This window comes from Arachis duranensis, chromosome 1, assembly GCF_000817695.3.
Source record: "Arachis duranensis cultivar V14167 chromosome 1, aradu.V14167.gnm2.J7QH, whole genome shotgun sequence".
Taxonomy (NCBI): Eukaryota; Viridiplantae; Streptophyta; class Magnoliopsida; order Fabales; family Fabaceae; genus Arachis; species Arachis duranensis.
Window position 1 is genome coordinate 86,019,001 of NC_029772.3, and position 21,056 is coordinate 86,040,056.

Here is a 21,056-nt window from a genome sequence, read left to right on the forward strand (position 1 = left end):
TTATTCAAGAAGATATATTTTCAATTTTGAAAAAACAACAAAATGAGTCAAAACATATAATTCTTGGGTCAAAACACAAGATATATGCAAGAACATTATGAACGTCAAGATGAACATCAAGAACAATCTTGAAGATCAAGATGGACATCAAGAACGTAGTTTTCTTAATGAAAGAAAACATGGAGGACACCAAACTTAGAACTTTCTCATGTTTGGCCCATATGAATGCAAGAATGCATATGTAGAACATCATGCAGTGCAAATCAATAAATCATGAAGATCAAACAAGGCAATTCATCAAGAACGACTTGAAGATCATCAAGAATACAATGCATGTGTTTCGAAAATTGCAAGACAATTAAAATCATGCAATTGACACCAAACTTAAAATTTGGCCCTAGATTCAAACAAGAACCATGAAATATTTTTGAGTTTTTATGATTTTATGAATTTTTTTGGGTTTTCGAAAATTGTTTAGGGAAAAACGAAAACAAATAATAAAAAAAACTTTTGAAAGATTTTTGAAAGCTTTTTGAAAAGAAAATAAAAAATAAAAATTACCTAACAATCCCCGGCAACGGTGCCAAAAACTTGGTGCACGAAATTGTGATCATCAACAATGGCGCCAAAGACTTGGAGCTCTCAAACGTGAATCACACTTTGTCATAACTTCGCACAACTAACCAGCAATTGCACTGGGTCGTCCAAGTAATAAACCTTACGTGAGTAAGGGTCGATCCCACAGAGATTGTCGGCTTGAAGCAAGCTATGGTCACCTTGTAAATCTCAGTCAGACGGATTCAAATGGGTTATGGAGTTTTAAGAAGTAAAAAGATAAATAAACAGAAAATAAAGATAGAGATACTTACGTAAATCATTGGTGGGAATTTTAGATAAGCGTATGGAGATGCTTTATCCCTCTTGAATCTCTGCTTTCCTACTGCATTCATCCAATCCTTCATACTCCTTTCTATGGCAAGCTGTATGTTGGGTTTCACCGGCGTCAATGGCTACCTCCCGTCTTCTCAGTGAAAATGGTCCAAATGCGCTGTCACCGCACGGCTAATCATCCGTTGGTTCTCGATCACGTTGGAATAGAATCCAGTGATTTCTTTTGCGTCTGTCACTACGCCCAACACTCGCGAGTTTGAAGCTCGTCATAGTCATCCCTTCCCAGATCCTACTCGAAATACCACAGACAAGGTTTAGACTTTCCGGATCTCAAGAATGGCCACCAATAATTCTAGCTTATACCACGAAGACTCTGATCTTTCGGAATGGAGGCTAAGAGATACACGCTCAATCTTAAGTAGAACGGAAGTGGTTGTAAGTCACGCGTTCATAGGTGAGAATGATGATGAATGTCACGGATCATCACATTCATCAGGTTGAAGTGCAAGCGAATATCTTAGAATAAAAATAAGCATGAATTGAATAGAAAACAGTAGTAATTGCATTAATACTCGAGGAAAAGCAGAGCTCCACACCCTTAATCTACGGTGTGTATAAACTCCATTGTTGAAAATACATAAGTGATAGAGGTTCAGGCATGGCCGAGAGGCTAGCCCCCAAGTCTAAGGAAAAACGTTCCAAAGATGGATACCAAGATTCTAAGATGAAAATACAATAGTAAAATGTCCTATTTATAATGAAACTAGCTACTAGGGTTTACAGAAATAGGTAAATGATGCAGAAATCTACTTCCGGGCCCACTTAGTATGTGCTTGGACTGAGCATTGAGCTTTACACGTGTAGAGGCTTCACTTGGAGTTAAACATCAGCTTTGGTGCCAGTTTGGGCGTTTAACTCCAACTTTTATGCTAGTTCTGGTGTTTTGACGCCAGTACAAGACAGAGAACTGGCGTTTTGACGCCATTTTACGTAGTCAAAACTTGCGCAAAGTATAATTTTTATATATTTCTAGAAAGCCCTAGATGTCTACTTTCCAATGCAATTGAGAGCGTGCCATTTGGAGTTCTGTAGCTCCAGAAAATCCACTTTGAGTGCAGGGAGGTTAGAATCCAACAACATCTGCAGTCCTTTGTCAACCTCTGAATCAGATTTTTGCTCAGGTCCCTCAATTTCAACAAGAAAATACCTGAAATCATAGAAAAATACACAAACTCATAGTAAAGTCCAGAAATGTAAATTTTGCTTAAAAACTAATAAAAATATACTAAAAACTAATTAAATCATACTAAAAACTATATAAAAACAATGCCAAAAAGCGTATAAATTATCCGCTCATCATGGAGAAAGGAGTGTTGGTTGCCAAGGAAGTCCAAAGCTCTACAAGAAAACCAATTCAAGAATTGGAATTCAAGCACGGTGTAAAGCACAATTGAGTGGATTCTGTAGAGTGTTGGGTTGCTTCGAGGGTAATTTGAGGTTTTGTACATCCAGCTTGAAACATAGAAATCAACAAGAAGGCAGCAGGAAACTAAAACATGGGATCCTGGAGGACCTATAAAGTGCAAGCTTGGATGGAGATTCAAGGAGGAGTGAAAACATAGGCCACCCTAACAAGAGTCTCCTCAACAAGTCAAACTTAAGGACTATAAACCAAAGTGCTAAGTGGGAGACACCCCACCATGATAACATTGTTCTTACCCTCTCCTTGTTTATAATTTTGTTTTATTGCATTTTTGTTTATCTTGGTTAGCTTAGAATTAATTTCATCTTTGAGTTAGATAGTTTAATTTGCATATGGGTCATGAATGTTTGAATGTTTGGGGTTGAAATTTTAGATGAGCTAAGGTTAGTACCAAGGAGCCCAGCTCCACTTATCCAACGCGGCAGGTCACTGCTTCTAGAAGCCGTGACTAAATCTCTATCTCATTCAAAAGATAGCTCCCAAGATATAAGATAAGATATAGGATGGAACTACTCTAACAAGGGTGGTTATCTACTCTACTATAAATACACTGACACCCCTCAGGTATATTCACGTTCTAATCTACTAAAAACCTGCCTAAACTATTGCTAACTTAAGTATCGGAGTCTCTTGCAGGTACCACCCCCACCTCCTCACGAAGAATTCAGACAGGCGGCACCTCGGCACCAACGAGGTCGGACGCTGCCACCACAAGGGATCTGGACCTCACGTTCAGGCCCAAATCAACGTTTCAGGTAACTCTCGGAACACACACACATAAATTTCACTCAATAATAATAATATTTAATAAAATTATTAGAGATTATTTTTAATATAATAAAAAATGTCTTATTAAAAAAACATATTTATATTAAAAAAAATATTTCAATTTAAATTTTAAGGCATCATTATTCATTTAACTTATTTCTAGTGAAAAGAGTGTATTAATATGCTAGTTACTTGTTTTTAACGAAAAAAAATGTATTAATATACTAGTGTCATAGTTTACATGTACAAAGTTAAATTAATAATAACAAATGTTGACATATAGTAAAAATAAATTAGATAAAAAATTATCTGATAAAAAAAATATTACAAATTTATCTGTATATTAATTATTTTTAAACTAAAATATTCAATTTTAAAAATTTTAAAAACTGATTTTAATAATTACTTATCAAAATATAAATTAAAAACTAATTTGTCTATTAAAATAAAATTTTAAAAATTAATTTATAACTTGTTTGCCTGTTTGGTTCGCACTCTGATAATAGTTAGAACTTGGAAGTACTCCCTCTTTCTTTTCAAATTTTATTTATTCTTCCCCCACTCTATCTATGAGTCTTGGCCCTCACTTCAATTTTCTCAAACGCAGCAAGACTTCGATTTTGAAGGCGGATTTTCCGGAACGCGTTCTGGGGAGAAGAGGCCCTCTCCTGATTATGACGACGAATATTACGATAATGACCCTTTCGCACCCAAGAAGGTAATCAAATATAATCCACTATAGTTTAGTTTATTCTATGCGATTCTGCGTTACATGTTCTCTAATTAGAATGTTCTATGTGGAAAATGGAATACGTTCGTTAATTGTACATTACTCGTTGAAGGTTGGGTATTCGTTTTCTAAAATTGTACTCTGTTCTGTTTGTTGTTGGTTCAGGCAAAATCAAAGGCTGAAGAAGCTGCTTCTGGTGTAACCACTGGAATGATATTGTCTCTTCGTGAGAGGTATAACGAAATGTTAGTTGTACTGTGTTCAGGTTTCTATGAGGATATAATTTGAGCCTAAACTTCTTTCCGTGACTCTTTTTTTTCTGGCAGTCTTCAAAACTGTAAGGATACCCTACTCACATGCCAAGTACGTCTTACTTTTATGAATTCAATTACTCAAAGTTGATATTCTCTTCTTGATGAAGTGGTCTGTAGTTTGTAATAATGTTGGATTCATTAATGCTTCAGGAAAATGTAGCATAGATATGGTTACATATTATGGTCATTTTGCACGAGATAGGGTATGTATGTGTGTGTATATTATATAAAATGTAAAACAGTAAGCAATAAAGTAATTGAAGCATATTATTATATGCAATTTTTATGATGTTGTAACTTCAAGTTTTTATCAAAGTATTAGGAAAGAAAGCAATACCTCAAGAGGAATAAGATTTGAAGAAATGAAGTAGTGTTTTATTTCATTTATAAGTAAACCAAATAGTGTACTTGTCAAATTTTATTATTTGTAAGTACTAACTTAGATTTAGGCCTTTGGGTACATATGCTTGTTGTAATGTTTGACCAACAATTATTCACATGTACCTAGCAGAAATTGGCACTGGGTACATAGTCGGTATGAGTAGGACAGGCATACTAAAAATTAGGCATTTAGGATTACCATACCTAGGTCTCAGTGCTTCACGCTTCATGGTGAAAAGGTTCACGTTTATTATTTTGATCATTTGATGGTTGTGGGATATGGTGTCTAATGTTTGAGTCCCCTATTAGGGTTGAGTAAATTCCCATAGCAGACTAGCAGAGAGCCCTGGCCATAATTTGTTCAAATTGTGTTTTTTAACTATTATTTTTATTTTCAATTGTGATATCTTAGTTTGAATTGTACCTTTTCCTTTTCTTAGAAACTTGATCAGATCATTCCATATTTCAGAATGAACTTGAGGCTGCAAAATCTGAAATTCATAAGTGGCGCACAGCTTTTCAGAATGAACCCTTCATTCCTTCTGGGACCACTCCAGGTTAGTTTATACCTGGTGTTTTGCAGGTGACCTTTGTATTGTTATTCTAGATCTAGTTCTATTACTTCTTTTGTTCAAATATATCCCTGATCTCTTCTGTTATCTTTCTTCATTCAAGCACCCAAATTGGCGATTAACTATCTTCAAGCCCTGAAATCTTCTGAAGAGTCTTTAAAAGAGCAGGTTTGGAATTGAATCTCTCATTTTTTCCCCTTAAAAATTTTTCTTTATCCACTGATCAGGGTTCATTGATTCCTTTCACTGTTTCATTGATTATTAGCTTGAAAAAGCAAAAAAAAAGGAAGGTGCATTCTTTGTTACTTTTGCAAAACGAGAACAAGAAATAGCAGAGTTGAAGGTAGGTAATATACTTAAAATAGGGTTCCGATGCTCTTTAACAGAAGTTTTTAACTTGTAAAATCTTAGATGATGATGACTTTCATACGGTCTTGATTGGCAGTTAAATATCATGTCTACACTGCTCAACATTGACTGACTTATCCTTTATAAGTTAGGGGTCTGTTTTCATTCTTTTTATTGATAAGTGGCTGTTTGGAAAAGAAGGAGATGGAAAGGAAGGAGATACCCACTTCCTTTGAGAAAAATTTCATTGGAATTTGGAATTTTAGATTGGGGAGTGGTGCTTTTTTCATTCATTCATTCATTCTTTCTTTCTTTCTTTCTTTCTTTCTTTCTTATTTATTTATTTATTTAAATAAGCTCTTCAATTGCCTAATTGGTTAATAATAGTTAGCTGTATGGAGAAGTCATTCCAAAAGGGAGGAATAATAGGGCAGGAGAAATGTGTAATCATAAGTGACAATAATTGATGATTGGATTAGTCAGATGAGAGAATCACGGAGGCGTAATCGTAGGAGTTGAATGCTAATTATGATAATTAATTTGAGGGAAGGCAATAAAAGGAGGAGCTTATTAGGTGAGAGGTAGGAAAAAGACTTGGAAAGGCCTAGGCTAGGAGAGAAGAGGACTCTCGAAATTCCTCTATTATCTTTTACTGTTCTATTGTATTTCTATATTTCCATTAAAATAAATACCAGTGTAACATGTTATTTATTCTGACCATAGAACTGGATAATGGATATACTCTCTATTTAGCAACTAGCATGAAGTAACAGCAGAAGGGTTGGAATGAACTGGTTGTAATATTCAAGTATTATGCTTTTGATGAAAAAGTAGAATGTCCTTAAAGGATAAGAGGCCAGAAATTATCATGTATTGTGTAGGTGTATGAAGTGTTGAATTGCAATAAGAGCTTGAACTGATCCTATTGCTTGTTACGCATTTTCATCAGAAAGTTTAAAGCTACATGCACTTTAAAGATATAGGGTTATGTATTAAGACTTTATCTACTTTTAGAAAACTTTTTTTCCCCACTAAATCGTTTTTGCCTGTTTAAACTTTTCCAGTCTGCTTTGCGGGATCTGAAAGCTCAACTCAAGCCAGCAACGATACAGGTATTGTTTTATATAATATAATTTTTGCTAGTGTGCTTTCATCAGTATGGTTGTGTCTAAAGTCTTTCATGGTACATAGGAAAAGCTGCAATGTTTTAATTCCAAGTTACCCTGCTTGTAGTGGTTTTATGTATTATTTTTGTTGTTCTGTTCATTATTCTCCTTTAAACAGTGATATACCCAGGAGGTTTACACTTTATGGCATGTATATATTGTTCACTAGATCTTGTATATAAGCTGACAAGATGGTTGCACTCCAGATAAATAACTGTGCTAGTCTGCCTCTTTCTACTAAAAAGTTTTATAGAATTATAGCAGCCCTGGTAATCTGGTACTGGATCTAGGCATAGATCTTCTGGATCATTACCCGATTACACAGTTACTGGAACTTGAATAATAATTATAAAAAAATGAGGAGTAATGTACTTGCATTGGATCTGATAAAAGTGGGTCTATTATACTTATGCAACTCAATTTTCAATACTTTCTGCCTGTTTATTTATTTTTATTTATTTATTTATTGAGCTATTCATGATATGCTGCTTTCGAATAATTTTGGCTGCATCTTATTGCCTTCCATTTTGACTTAGTTTTGCCCAAAGGTAGTCCTTGGTTCCATGATTTTAATTTTCAGGCAAGGAGGCTGTTACTAGATCCAGCTGTCCATGAAGAGTTTACTCGTTTGAAGGTTTGTTATTCAACTTGGTTATGAATTCTATTGCGTCAAGTATGTTATTTTCAGAGATATAGAATCCAGGATGGATATTATGGCTCATGCTAGAGTTGTACTTGGAAAATGTTAGAGCAAGCTGTCTTGTTAGTTCAATGGAAAATGTTAGAGCAAGCTGTCTTGTTAGTTCTTTCCTGGAGAGTATCACCTTAGAAATATGGTGAAGAAACAACTTGTTATCCATTATGAGAGAGGAGTAATGTACTGTGTCTTATGTAGTGGTAGTTTTAGTCCCTTCTTCACTGGGGGAACTTACCTAAAGAGATTTCAGTATTTTGGAGGTAGCAAAATGAAAAAGGAGTCAAGATTAAAGAGAAAGTGGAAAAGGGTAGGCTTCATGCAAACTTCCAGTTTAAGTATGGAGAACTTCTTAGGTGGTCCTAGATTGACACTCCGGATTGTACACCATCCATGACAATAGGATCCACTACTTCAAATTAAACTTTAGTCAGTTTTTACATTGGTGAATGGTGATTACTTCTATGTTTGTTTCTTACATGGGTTCTCATTTGATCTTAGAATTTAGTCGAGGAGAAGGATAAAAAAATGAAAGAGTTGCAAGATAACATTGCCGCAATCAATTTCACTCCCCAGAGCAAGATGGGAAAGATGCTTATGGCTAAATGCAAGACTTTGCAGGAGGAAAATGAGGAGATTGGGAACCAAACCACCATTTTTTTTGTTGCATACATGAGATTCTTTACCAGTGTTTCTAATATAGTTGTCATTGAGCTGATGACATAATAATCTATTATTTGCTAGAGGTAATATTACTGATGCATGTACAATTGTACATAATTTATTCGGCATGGTTATTGCTGTGTCGATGGTGATGTTGGCATCTCCCCACTCAATGTTTTGTTGTTCTTGATTTGCAGATACAAGAGTTAGCAATGAAACTATCATTGCAGAAATACCAGAATGCCGAACTGAGAAGTCAATTTGAAGGTTAGCAGCTGGATGATTTCATAATAAAAAATTCTATGCTCTGCCATTTTAATCCTCTTTGACCCTTTTTAGGATGAATCCTAAACAGATTTGCCTATAAAAGTGGAGTTTATTGGAATCAAAAGTTATGCTAATTTTACTCTACTATATTATCTCCATGCATTAGCAATTAAGTAAACTACCATTTCTATCTATAAAAGTTTAGAATACTGATAGATCTACCCACAAATAAACAAAATTACCATTTCTACCCATGAAAGATGAACTTTTGTTAACAAAACTACTCGAAACCTGAAAAATTATTTGAAATTCCTCGAATCCTAAAAAATTATTTGAAATTCCTAAAAAACCCTCTAATATAACCTAACTCTAACTTCTTGTTTTACTCCACACCACCACCCTCCTAATTCCAAACTCCACCACCACCACTCTCTTTCAAGAGCTTCACCTTCCTCAACAATGATCTTCTTGTTCCTATCATTATCATCTGCAAGCGAAGCAAGTTCATTAGCGGCTTCTGCCTTATCGTTCAATTGACCCATTTGAACACTAGCAATGAAAGACCATACCCAAGACAAAATGGGTCGTTGCTGGCGATCGGAGGGAGCGAGAGGACAATGCTGCCACCACCACCTACATCCACGGTAGAGCCATCAGCGTCAAGGATGGAGAGGAGCCAGCGCATGTCACCGATGGAGGCTTCGAGGTGGGAGAGGACCTTGCGGAAGTCTGCGGCGGAGATGATGGTGACGACACGGCGGAGGATGGAGCGGTGCTTGCACTTGCGGACGAGGGAGGGAGCGCGGTCGAGGTTCTTGGAGGCTTTGGCGGCGACATGGCGGATGGGGCACTCGTAGAGGGGCGCCATCGGGGGAGGAGGCGGCAGAGCTGGCGAAGTGGACGAGAGGTGATGTGTAAAAAAGAGATTTGGGTGGAGGTAAGGTTTGGAATTGGAGGAGTGATGGTGTGGAGTAAAAAGAAGTTAGGTTATATTAGAGAGTATTTTGGAAATTTCAAATAGGTTTTTAGAGTCGTGTAGTTTTGTTGACAAAAATTCTTCTTTCTTGGGTAGAAATGATAATTTTATTTATTCATGGATAAATTTGTCAGCATTCTATACTTTCATCGGTAGAAATGGTAATTTACTCTTAGCAATTTATGTAATCTTAACCTCTAAACTTGACTACAGGACTGCAGACACATATGGACGGACTGACAAACGACGTTGAAAGATCCAATGAAATGGTTTTTTGCTTATCCCTACTCACATACTTTAATGTCATACTTTAATGTTATTTTAAAATATCAATGCACTGCATATTCTCCTCTGCATTATACACTATTTGCTTCAGAGTTTCTGACGGAGTAAACCATTTTTGTTTAGTCCGCTTATACTTAAATCTCTATGATATAGATGAATACTAATAGGGAACAAATAATATAATATACATTTATATGGATGTACTATGTTGCTGGTCAAGAAAGATCTAGAACGGTCTCGCTAAACATGGTGGAATTCAATTAGGTTGTTTGATTCATGTAACTGATTTCACCTAATCAGATAAGACTTTATTGTTTTGTGTTGGTTCATAATGGGAGAGTCTCCTCTTCCCCATATATTTGGATAAAAGCCCAGAAATATATGATGATTTGAAATTTCCTTGTGCTGAACTTTTGTGGAGTTATATATAAGATGCTTAAGAGCTTAACCTAAATATTGAGTACATTGTACCAAAGAAAATCCTTGAGTACGCATAACTTCAGTGGGTTTTACTGCAGGTTTTGATGTTGCAAGAGAAATTAGAAGACAAGGATCAAGAGATCCAACGGCTGAAAGATGAATTGCAAGAGAAAGGCTTCATGGATGAAGGGACAACAGAAGCCGCATCTAAAGAGAGACGACATTAATGCAGTGCCTAGGGAAAATGCTGACTAATCTGCCACGTTAGCTTAATACGGAAAGTTTTTGTTTGGAACGGTTGTTTCTCAAGAATTCAGTTCACTCATAGTTGTATATTGAATTGAAATTCATGATTTTGCAATGCAAAAGTGATTTTGGTGCTGCAACGTGTAGCGTTAGAATCCTCGTTGATTCTGTCATTATTTTGCGGTGTTATCGTACATGCGATTCTGATATGCTGAGCGTTAATCGGTACTCCTGCATAAGCACAGGCATACTTATCTAAATAAAGTTATAATTTTAATTTTTATATACTTACATTTTGCATGTGTGTTTGATTTAGCGTTTCATTTTAAGTAACAGCTCTAATTTCACAACACAAGAAGATTATTTTACACGGTTGGGGTAGATGATAACGTATGAATATTGAATACACACATAAATGCTCTGAAGTGGAAAAATCGATAATCTTAAAACTTGTTCATCTAGAACTTTCAGGTAGCTTGATCCAATGATTGATCTTCGTTTTTGCTCTCTTTGCCAAACACGTGGCCCTACATGGCATTCGTGCTTCACCCTTTGAATATTTGATAATAGTTCACATTTATTTATTTATTTTGTTTTTACGAAATTTTTTAATCTGACAGGATAATAATAATTAATCTATTGTAGATCTAAGTTCTATTTAAAAATATGTTATTAACTAATAAATTTTTATAACATAAAATAGAATTCAAATTCTTATTATTTATTTTAACGAATAAGTGGGTTGATTATTTAACTAATTTAAATTGATTAATATTTTACATTTATTAATTTTAATAAAATAAGAAACCTTTTGGAACCAATCTGTTTCGAAGGTTACTTGAAATGTTGATTTAGGTCTGAACGTAAAGTTCAGATTCTTTTGTATGGTAGCGTCCGACTTGTTAATGTCAAGGTGCCACATGTCCGAGTTCTTCATAAGGAGGTGGGGGGCGGTAGGGCGAGAGGCTTTGATGCTCAAGTTAGCAAGGATTTTAGACAGATTTTTAGTAGATTAGAATGTGAATATACCTGAGGGATGTCAGTGTATTTATAGTAGAGTAAATAACCACCTTTGTTGGAGTAGTTCTATCTTAATTGATGGATAACCATTTCCTTTATCTTGGGAGTTTGTTAAAATCTATTTGAAGATAGAGATATTTGGAGAGATTTGGGGATATAGTTACTTACTTAGGTAAACATAAGTTGCCCTTTTTGTCGGTGTTTGACCTCTTCGAAGTGGTCGGGGTACGGGATAGATGCCACCTTCTTGGGCTGGGCCTTTTATCTTTATTAGACCTGACTTTATAATTTGGGTCAGGGTATGAACAATGTCCCTGCTTGAGTCTGAGTTTTTCAAGAGGTCGGGCTCGAGCATCTTTGCAGTTGAATATAGCTTGCTTGATGTTTAGATCTCAGCAACTTTGTTACGAATTATTAGTTTCCTTTTATAGTTCTGACTTCGAGTAGTCGGTCTTGATGGCGGAAAATTGAATTCCGCACAAACTAACCGGCAAGTGTACCGGGTCGTATCAAATAGTAAAACTCACAAAAGTGAGGTCGATCCCACAAGGATTGATGGATCAAGCAAATTTAGTTGGGTGATTAATCTAGTCAAGCTGATAGTTGGTGATTTGAGTGAAAATTGATTAATAGAAAGTAAATTGCAAGAAATTAAAGTGCTGAATATAAATTGCTTGAAACTTAAATGATAAGAAACTTAAAGAGAAAGAAACTAAAAGAGATGAATCTTAAATTGCAAGAAATGTAAATGACTGAATCTTAGAGTACAAAAAAGTAAAATTGCAGAATCTAAATTGCAGTGAAACTTAAATTGCATGAATTATAAAAGGAAATGGGTGCATGGAATCAAACAGCAATAAACAATTTAAATTGAAGTGAAATCAGAGAGATCTAAATTGAGAAAATTCAAAGAAAATGATTCATCAGGGATTGGAGATATCATAATCCATCATGAATCAAATGGGTCTCAACTCCTTTCTCAATCATATGAGTAGATCTATGGCGGATTGAAATTGATTGGATCCCAGTTTCTTGGCAATCCAATCTCTCTAATCACAATCAATCTTGCCAATTCCTTGATCTAATTATCGTGAGAAGAGTTAGAGCACATTCTCTTATCCATAAGCCACACAATCTCTCAGAACCTCAATTCCTCCCGAATAGCGTTGGTTAAGAGAGTTGTGAAGGATAGAGCACCAATTCTAATGCAAGTGATTCCCTTTCCGAGGTTGATAAACCCCAATTTCGTGGTTTATTTTGTGCTTAATTTGGGGAATTTTATCACCTTTTCCTATATTTATTCAATAAAATAGCATGGTTTTGTAATTCTCCCTTGAATTGTGCTTAAGTGTAAAAACATGCTTTTTAGGCCTTTAAATTGGTGATTTTAACTCACTTTAATTCCATTCGATGCCTTGATGTGTTTGTTGAGTGATTTCAGGTTCATAAAGCAAGTATTGGATGGAAGAAATGAGGAGAAAAGCATGCAAGGTGGAGAATGCATGAGGAAACAAGAATTGGGAATGCATCGATGGGCGCGCACGCGTACAAGGCGCGCACGCACAAAAGTGATTTTGCAGAGAGACGCGCACGCGCACAGGACGCGTCCACGCGGATGAAGAAATAGCCAATCGACGCGCACGCGCACATGGCACGTACGCGCCGATACTCGCACGTGACTCACTTAACGGCAAAATGCTGGGGAAAATTTCTGAGCAGCCCAGGCCCAATTCCAACCTGTTTCTGAGTGTATTTCATGCAAAATTGAAGCCCAAGCAAAGGGGGAGCAATTGGTTGTAGCTTAGCATCATATAGTTTAGTTTCTAGAGAGAGAAACTCCCTCTTCTCTCTAGAATTAGGTTAGATTAGGTTAATTTCATCTTAGATCTAGGTCCAATTTCATATTTTCATCTCATTTCTTTTATGAATTCTTGCTTCTACACCTTCATTCTCTTAGTTTGTGATGTTAATTTTACTTTTATGCCTCTTTGTTCATGAGTGATGAACACTTGTTGGATTTGGATTTTTTCTTTAATGCAATTGATGTTTGATGTCCTCTTTATTGTTGATTTGAATTGTTGATCTTGTTTAATTGCAATTGGTAGTTGTTAGATTTTACTATTTCTTGTCATTTATTATGCTTTCCTTTTATGCATTCCAAGTGTTTGACAAAATGCTTGGAAGGATGTTAGAGTAGATTTTGAGCATTGTTGGCTTGGAAAGAGTAATTAGGCAATCTTGAGTCATGAAAACCCAACTAATGTTGGTGATCTAGAATTGTTAGTTAATATGATTTCCATTGACTCTAATCTTTTGCTAATTCTACTAGTGAGTTGATTAGTACATTTGGATTGAGGTTAACTAGTCTTGTTTGACTTTCTCTCATGGAAGATAATGTGATACCTTCTTCCAATATTGGAGATGACGAAATGAGATAGATTCTTGTTATTATAGTGATATGATTGATTAGTCTTGTTTGACTTTCTCCCTATGTGTTGGAGTTGACTAAATAAGATGAATTAATAATTGCATGACTAGGATGGAAAGCCTATGATCTCAACCCTTGCCATGAATGTCTCTCTTTATTGCTTGCTTTCTTTAATTGCTTTCTTGATTTACTTTTCTTGCCATCTACTTTCTTGTCCATTTATTTTATTGTCCCTTTTATAAATCAAACCCCCATATTCCTTCATAGCCAATAATCATACACTTCATTGTAATCCTTGTGAGACGACCCAGAGTCCAAATACTCTGGTTAATTCTTATTTGGGTTTGTACATGTGACAACTCAAAATTTTTGTTTGGGAGAATTGTTTGTTGGTGTGGAGCTATGCTTGCAACAAAGTAATTCTTTTCTATAAGAAGAAAATCTAGACCATCGAGCAAATCTCTTAAATCAAAATGGCGCCGTTGCCGGGGATTGCAATGGTGCTATGTTATTGGCTATTGTATATATTGTGAATAGCTTGATTTTTGGTTTGTTTGTTAGTTTTTGCTAGTTGTAGGATTTTTGTTCTCCTTGTTTCTTGTTAGATTTTGTTTTATTTTCTCTTTATACTATGAATTCTCATCCTTTTAGCTATGAGCATGGTTACAACTATGTTGTAGGAAATGGAAGCTTCAATGGGGATGTGCATCAAGTATTTGGAGATCAAAGGTGGGAGGAGCCCCAAACTTATGGACAACCTTCTTGGCAACAACCTCCTACGACTTCTTATGGGTATAATTCAAATCTTGATGCATACCAATCTAATGTATGTGATGACCCTCATTATGGTTGTCAACCACAATCATCATATGCATATGAACCCCCTCCTCAATATAGCCCTCCACCATACTCACAAGCCTTATACCACCAACCACCTCCATATGATCCTAACCCATATCCACCATACCAACCACCATATGAACCATCTCTAGAGCCACCACCTTTCCAATACCCATACTCCCATGAACCACAAAGTCCATACACACCACCTCAAGAATTTCACCAATATGAACCACCTTCCAATTACAATAACCTTCCCTCAAACAATAAAACCTCTCTTCCACCACCATCTCCCGATGAAGCCTTCATGCTAGAACTAAGAGATCTTGAATCTCATATCTTAAGGCAACAAGAGGAAGATGAAAAGAAGTTCAAGGAGATAAGAGCCAAAATGGTTATCATGGTAGAAGCCATTGGCAACATAGTCTCATCCCGCCTAAGCCTATGTGATCAAGGCACTCCCATTGTTGAATGTGGAGAAGTATCCAATGAGCTTAGTGAGGGAATAGACTTGAAGCTCCAAGGTAAAGAAGAGGAGTTAAAGCAAGAAGTGCAACAAGAGGAAGAGGTAGAGGTTATTGAACAAGAGGAAGTAGTGGTTGGAGCCTTAGGATATGTTGAATACATAGAGGAATCACAAATTGAAGAGCCTTATTCTATGGAGTTTGAAGTTGATGCTGAGGAAGAGAGTGCACAACCTCCAAGGCACAATGTGATTGAAGAATTGGGAGAAGTGTTCCAAGTAATAGGCCCTCCTATTTATGATGATTCCATACCAACATATGATCCTTTTGAGCTTGAAGAATCCTTCCCCACTATGCTCGGAATTGATGTGGAGGTAGCCTTCACTCAACCTCCTATTTATGATTTGAGTGATGGGAAAGAGCTTGAAGAAATTGATGAAGAAGAGCTTGAACTTGAGGAGGCTTGGCAAGAGAAGGAACTTGAAAAAGCTTGCCATGCGGTGGAAGCCTCTAGAAGAGGATGGACGGGAGTAAAGCGCGCCTTATCAAGATCATTGGGAACTCTTCCACATAGGTTGTCACCTAATCCTTCATTTGAATGGGCAAAACTTCTAACTCTTGGATCTATTATCCCACTTGAATTTGGTTTGCTTGAGACGGATGGCCAACTTAGGGCATTTTACGGAATTAAGCGTAAGAGGAGGATGTTAGTGGTTGGCGTTGTAAGTCTAGGCTCATTATGGTTGAAGCTTCAAGGAGCAAGGGTTGGACTAGTGCTTAATTGGATGGGTCTAGGAGGGTAGTTTGGTGCTTCCATGAGAATTCATCTCTCTTACCACCCGGAGGAAATCACCATGATCGACTCAAGGACAGGTGTGAAAACAAAGTGTGGGATCTCGGATCGCATAAGGAAAATCAACTTTGGGAGCCTATGGTTTGTGAAGAACTCCATCAAAGCTTGGAGTTATTAACTTTGAATGATGAAGCACAATGGAAGTCCAAGCATTGATGGATGTTCAAGGATGGATTCAAGCACAAGCCACCTTGATAAGAGCTCCCCATAAGTCCAACTTAAGGACAATAAACAAAAGTGTTAGGTGGGAGGCACCCCACCATGGTAACATCTTTCCTTTTATCTTTTTGTAAATATTGCTAATAATTAGTTTAATTTTATGTTTTGTTTGGTTAGATATGTTTATTTGGGAGTTTAGTGTGTTAAATAAGGTTTTATGATGTTTTGGTAGTTGTTTGGAGGTTTGGAATGCTTGGTTTGGTGCAAAAACATAGAAAAAATTTGAAAAACAGAGCACCATCCACGCGCACGCGTGCTTCACGCGTACGCGTGAAACAAGCAATTTCGACCATCCACGCGCACGCGTCATGTACGCGCATGCGTGGATTGAATTTTTCCACTTCTCATACATTCACCCGAGAGTTGTGCCTGAAGTGTTCCAACTTTGTGCTCCAGGGCACGCGCACGCGCACGCGTACCTCACGCGTACGCGTCGCCGCTCCAAAAAACTCATCACGCGCATGCGTGCATCACGCGTACACGTCGCTTCCATTTCATCAATCCACGCTTACGCGCACATGACGTGTACGCGTGGATTGCCCTGTTTCACCCACCTTCTTTTCTTCTCCTCCTTCCATTTCTTTCCTTCTTCTCTTCTCTTTCCACCCTTCAATCATCATCCAACACTACCAAACACCATCCATAACCACTTCTTTTAGTTAGTTAGTTAATTATTTAATTAGTACATTTTTATTTTGTTTTCTATTTTTCCCTATAAGTGTTGGATTATTAATATTGTTTACTCTTTCTTGCTGCTGATTATTGATGAGATATTATTTTAACATCATTATTTTTAATTTTTATTGTTGGATTTAATTGTTGAAGTTATATTTTGTCACTTGGTTTTGAGTTTTCATGTTTAAAATAAATGACATATATACACTTGGTTTTGAGTTTTCATGTTTAATATTTGTGAGCACCAAGTGAATGTTACATTGCCTTTAAGCTTCTTAACTCTTTTAAGTTGCATGTTTTGGCCACCATGCATTCGTCATCCATTGCTAGGCAATTATATATCATCATTGCATTTTTTTAGGTAATGCTTGTTTGTGGTTTTATGCACATCACTTATTTCATGCATTGAGATTGTAGAATTGTGAAATTGGATCGAAAGCTTACCTAGTAACATATTTTTGAGCTTTCTTAGCTTTGTGGACCATGCTTGCTATGTGATTGATTTCCACTTCTATCTTCTTTTTCCTAAGTTCCATAGCACCCATGTGTTTCACCTCTATGTCACTTAGGTGTTGCAACAACTTCAATATGTGTCATTGATTGTTGTGTAAGTTTCATATACCATTTTGTTCACTAAGTCTACTTACACATCAATCAATGTCCATGCATTATCCAATCTCACAATTTCTTGATTAATTGCTTGAATGCTTCCATGCCTCTTCAATACTTGTTTGATTGACTTAACTTACAAGTCTCTTGAAGTACTTCAAGCACACTAGAATGAGTGAAGTGCATACTTCTTTTGTATAATTGTGACATGACTTTTAAATACTAGGGTGTGAGTTCTAAACCGCATGCAAGTTAGGACCCACACGCCTATTTTTCATCAATGTCACATTAACTCACTCAATTCTAGTGAATTACCTCATTCCAACAAGCCATGCTTCCTTGCTTGTGCATTTACTTGTCTTATTATCTCTTGTTTTCTATTTCCAGGATAAGTCATCATAAGCAACAATGGAAGCAGGAAAAGGACATGCAGCAACCGGTTGACCCACCAGCTGGAGGTGGCAACTAGGAAGGTCGCCATACCCCCTTGCTCATCTTTGAGTGCACCGATGACGGTGCAAATTTTTAAGTGTGGGGAGGTCGTCCGACTACTCGGCATTTTTGGGTAACAAGTTTCTAACCCCAACACTTCTGCATTTCACTTTTAGGTCTCTTAGGAGTTTTGGTTGCATTGCATATGTATATATTAAGCTTAGTCAAAATAATGAAATTTTTCAAGAATTTTACCTATAGGGCACCCCAATTGATTGAAAAAAATTTTTTTTAGAACTTGCTTGAATTATATATTTTGTGGATCATGTTATTGAGCTAAGAACACAAGCATGTGAGATTTGAGCCGCAATTGTGTGGTTACATCATACATAACCACTTATTTTCATTCTTGTGTGCAGTATTCTCTTTCTATGATTGTAATCTTTGATTTGTTTAATTCTATATGTCCATTATTTTATGTATACATGCACTTATATGATTGAGGGCCATTGTTTCATTAGCTTACTTACCCAAACAACCTACCTTTTACCTTCCATTGTTAACCAATTTTGAGCCTATGCTTAACCCACTTATTCTTAATTGTAGCACATTACAAGCCTAAGTGAAAAACATTAAATATCCTTAATTTGGATCTTTGATTATCTTAGGCTAGTGAGAGTGTTTATCATTTAATTTTGGAAAAGTTAGGAACATTGGGTAGAGATAAAAGTATATTTTGTATTTGTGTTGAAAATCTTGAGAATTGGGTACATACTCATGTATTAATCATGTGTAAACCATATGCATTGATGTTCTAAGAGTCAATGCATATGTGTGGTGATCAAAAGGGAATGCATGAGTGTGTGAAAAAGTAAATAATGGGTAGTTATGTTAGCTTTGAATTGTATAGGTTGTCATAGGTTAGGTGGGAAGCTTAGGTTAATCAAAGATTCAAATTCTAGTCCACTTGACCATATGCATCCTACCTTGACCCTAGCCCCATTACAACCTATGGAAAAGCCCTCATGATATTTGTATGCATGCATAAAGTAATTGTTGATTGTTAGATGAAAAACAAATCTTGAAAAGCATGATTGGGAAGAGAAATGAGTGAATCAACCCCATACACTTGAGTGCCTAGAGTGGATACACATCCGGTGAGGGTTCGATCGCTCAATTACATGTTTCCACCCATGATCATCTTTTCTTGAAAGTTTGTAAAATCTTTCAATAATTCAATTCAATTGTGGGTTGATTCGACTGCTATGGATTTAGCCCTTGTACTCATATATGTGTTCTTGGAAGTTGACCTATTTTGACCAAGTAGATGCATTCATATAGATAGATTGCATATAGATAGGTTGCATTTAGTTAGTTTGCATTGAATAAATGTGATACCCTTTTGCTTCTTTCTTGACTTTAGCATGAGGACATGCTTAGTTTAAGTGTGGGGAGATTTGATAAACCCCGATTTCGTGGTTTATTTTGTGCTTAATTTGGGGGATTTTATCACCTTTTCCCATATTAATTCAATAAAATAGCATGGTTTTGTAATTCTCCCTTGAATTGTGCTTAAGTGTAAAAACATGCTTTTTAGGCCCTTAAATTGGTGATTTTAACTCACTTTAATTCCATTCGATGCCTTGATGTGTTTGTTGAGTGATTTCAGGTTCATAAAGCAAGTATTGGATGGAAGAAATGAGGAGAAAAGCATGCAAGGTAGAGAATGCATGAGGAAACAAGAACTGGGAATGCATCGATGGGCGCGCACGCGTACAAGGCGCACACGCGCAAAAGTGATTTCGCAGAGAGACGTGCACGCGCACCGTGACCCTTAGCATTTTGTTTTCCAGTATTACCACCAGATACATAAATGCCACAGACACATAACTGGGTGAACCTTTTCAGATTGTGACTCAGCTTTGCTAGAGTTCCCAGTTAGAGGTGCCCAGAGTTCTTAAGCTCACTCTTTTTGCTTTGGATCACGACTTTAAGCACTCAGTCTCAAGCTTTTCACTTGGACCTTAATGACACAAGCACATGGTTAGGGACATCTTGATTTAGCCACTTAGGCCAAGATTTTATTCCTTTGGGCCCTCCTATCCATTAATGCTCAAAGCCTTGGATCCTCTTTACCCTTGCCTTTTAGTTTAAAGGGTTACTGGCTTTTTGCTCTTGCCTTTTGGTTTAAAGAGCTATTGGCTTTTTCTGCTTGCTTTTTCTTTTTCTTTCTTTTTCTTTATTTTTCGCCATTTTTTCGCACGTTTTGTGTTTTTCACTGCTTTTTTTGCTTCAAGAATCGATTTTATGATTTTTCAGATTATCAATAACATTTTTCTTTTTTCATTATTCTTTCAAGAGCCAACAATTTTAACATTCATAAACTTCACTATAAAAAATATGCACTGTTCAAGCATTCATTCAGAAAACCAAAAGTATTGTCACCACATCAAAATAGTTAAACTATTTTCAAGATAGAATTCAAAGTTCGTGTACTTCTTTTTCTTTTTCAGAAAATATTTTTCATTTAAGAAAGGTGAAAGATTCATGGAACATTCATAGCTCTAAGACATAGACACTAATGATCATGTAATAAAGGCACAAATATAAACAAATCATAAAGCAAGGGAAACAAAAAACAGAAAAACAAATAACAAGAAAATTAAAGAACGGGTCCACCTTAGTGACGGTGGCTAGTTCTTCCTTTTGAAGATCCTATGGAGTGCTTAAGCTCTTCAATATCTCTTCCTTGCTTTTGTTGCTCCTCCCTCATGGCTCTTTGGTCCTCTCTGATTTCATGGAGGATAATGGAGTGCTCTTGGTACTTCATCCTTAGTTGCTCCATGTTAGAATTCAAATAAAGAGGTGTTGAGTTGCTCCTAATAGCTTTGTGGAGGAAAGTGTATCCCTTGAGGCATCTCTGGGATTTCTTGATGAGGGACTTCCTCATGCTCTTATTGAGGTCTATGAGTGGGCTCTCTTGTTTGCTCCATCCTCTTTCTAGTGATGGGCTTTTGAGATGAACCTCTCCATCTCCCGTGACTCAGAGTTGGAAGCAACTGCCTTCTCTTTCCTCTACCTAGAGGTTTCTCCAGCCTTAGGTGCCATTAATGGTTATGGAAAAACAAAAAGTAGAGCTTTTTTCCACACCAAACTTAAAAGGTTTGCTCGTCCTCGAGCAAAAGAAGAAAGAATGGATTAGAGGAAGAAGAGATGGAGTAGATGGAGGTGTGTGAATGGTTCGGCCAAGGGGGGTTTTAGGTGGTTATGATGTGTAAAAATGAAGGAGTGATGAGGGGCTTATATAGGAGT

At 36.5% G+C, this 21,056-nt stretch overlaps 1 protein-coding gene across 1 annotated transcript; it reads left to right on the forward strand.

Annotated features, from left to right (window-relative positions):
- The first annotated feature begins 2,725 nt into the window (after window positions 1-2,725).
- LOC107491466 (FKBP12-interacting protein of 37 kDa) lies at window positions 2,726-10,491 on the forward strand. The gene is made up of 14 exons (XM_052251305.1): window positions 2,726-2,757; window positions 3,011-3,129; window positions 3,649-3,860; window positions 4,038-4,105; window positions 4,199-4,235; window positions 5,037-5,124; window positions 5,243-5,307; window positions 5,405-5,482; window positions 6,552-6,599; window positions 7,234-7,287; window positions 7,849-8,010; window positions 8,208-8,277; window positions 9,467-9,522; window positions 10,057-10,491. Exons 1-14 carry the CDS (start codon window positions 2,726-2,728, stop codon window positions 10,183-10,185), a joined length of 1,218 nt encoding a protein of 405 aa, XP_052107265.1. The 3' UTR covers window positions 10,186-10,491.
- Window positions 10,492-21,056: the final 10,565 nt, after the last annotated feature.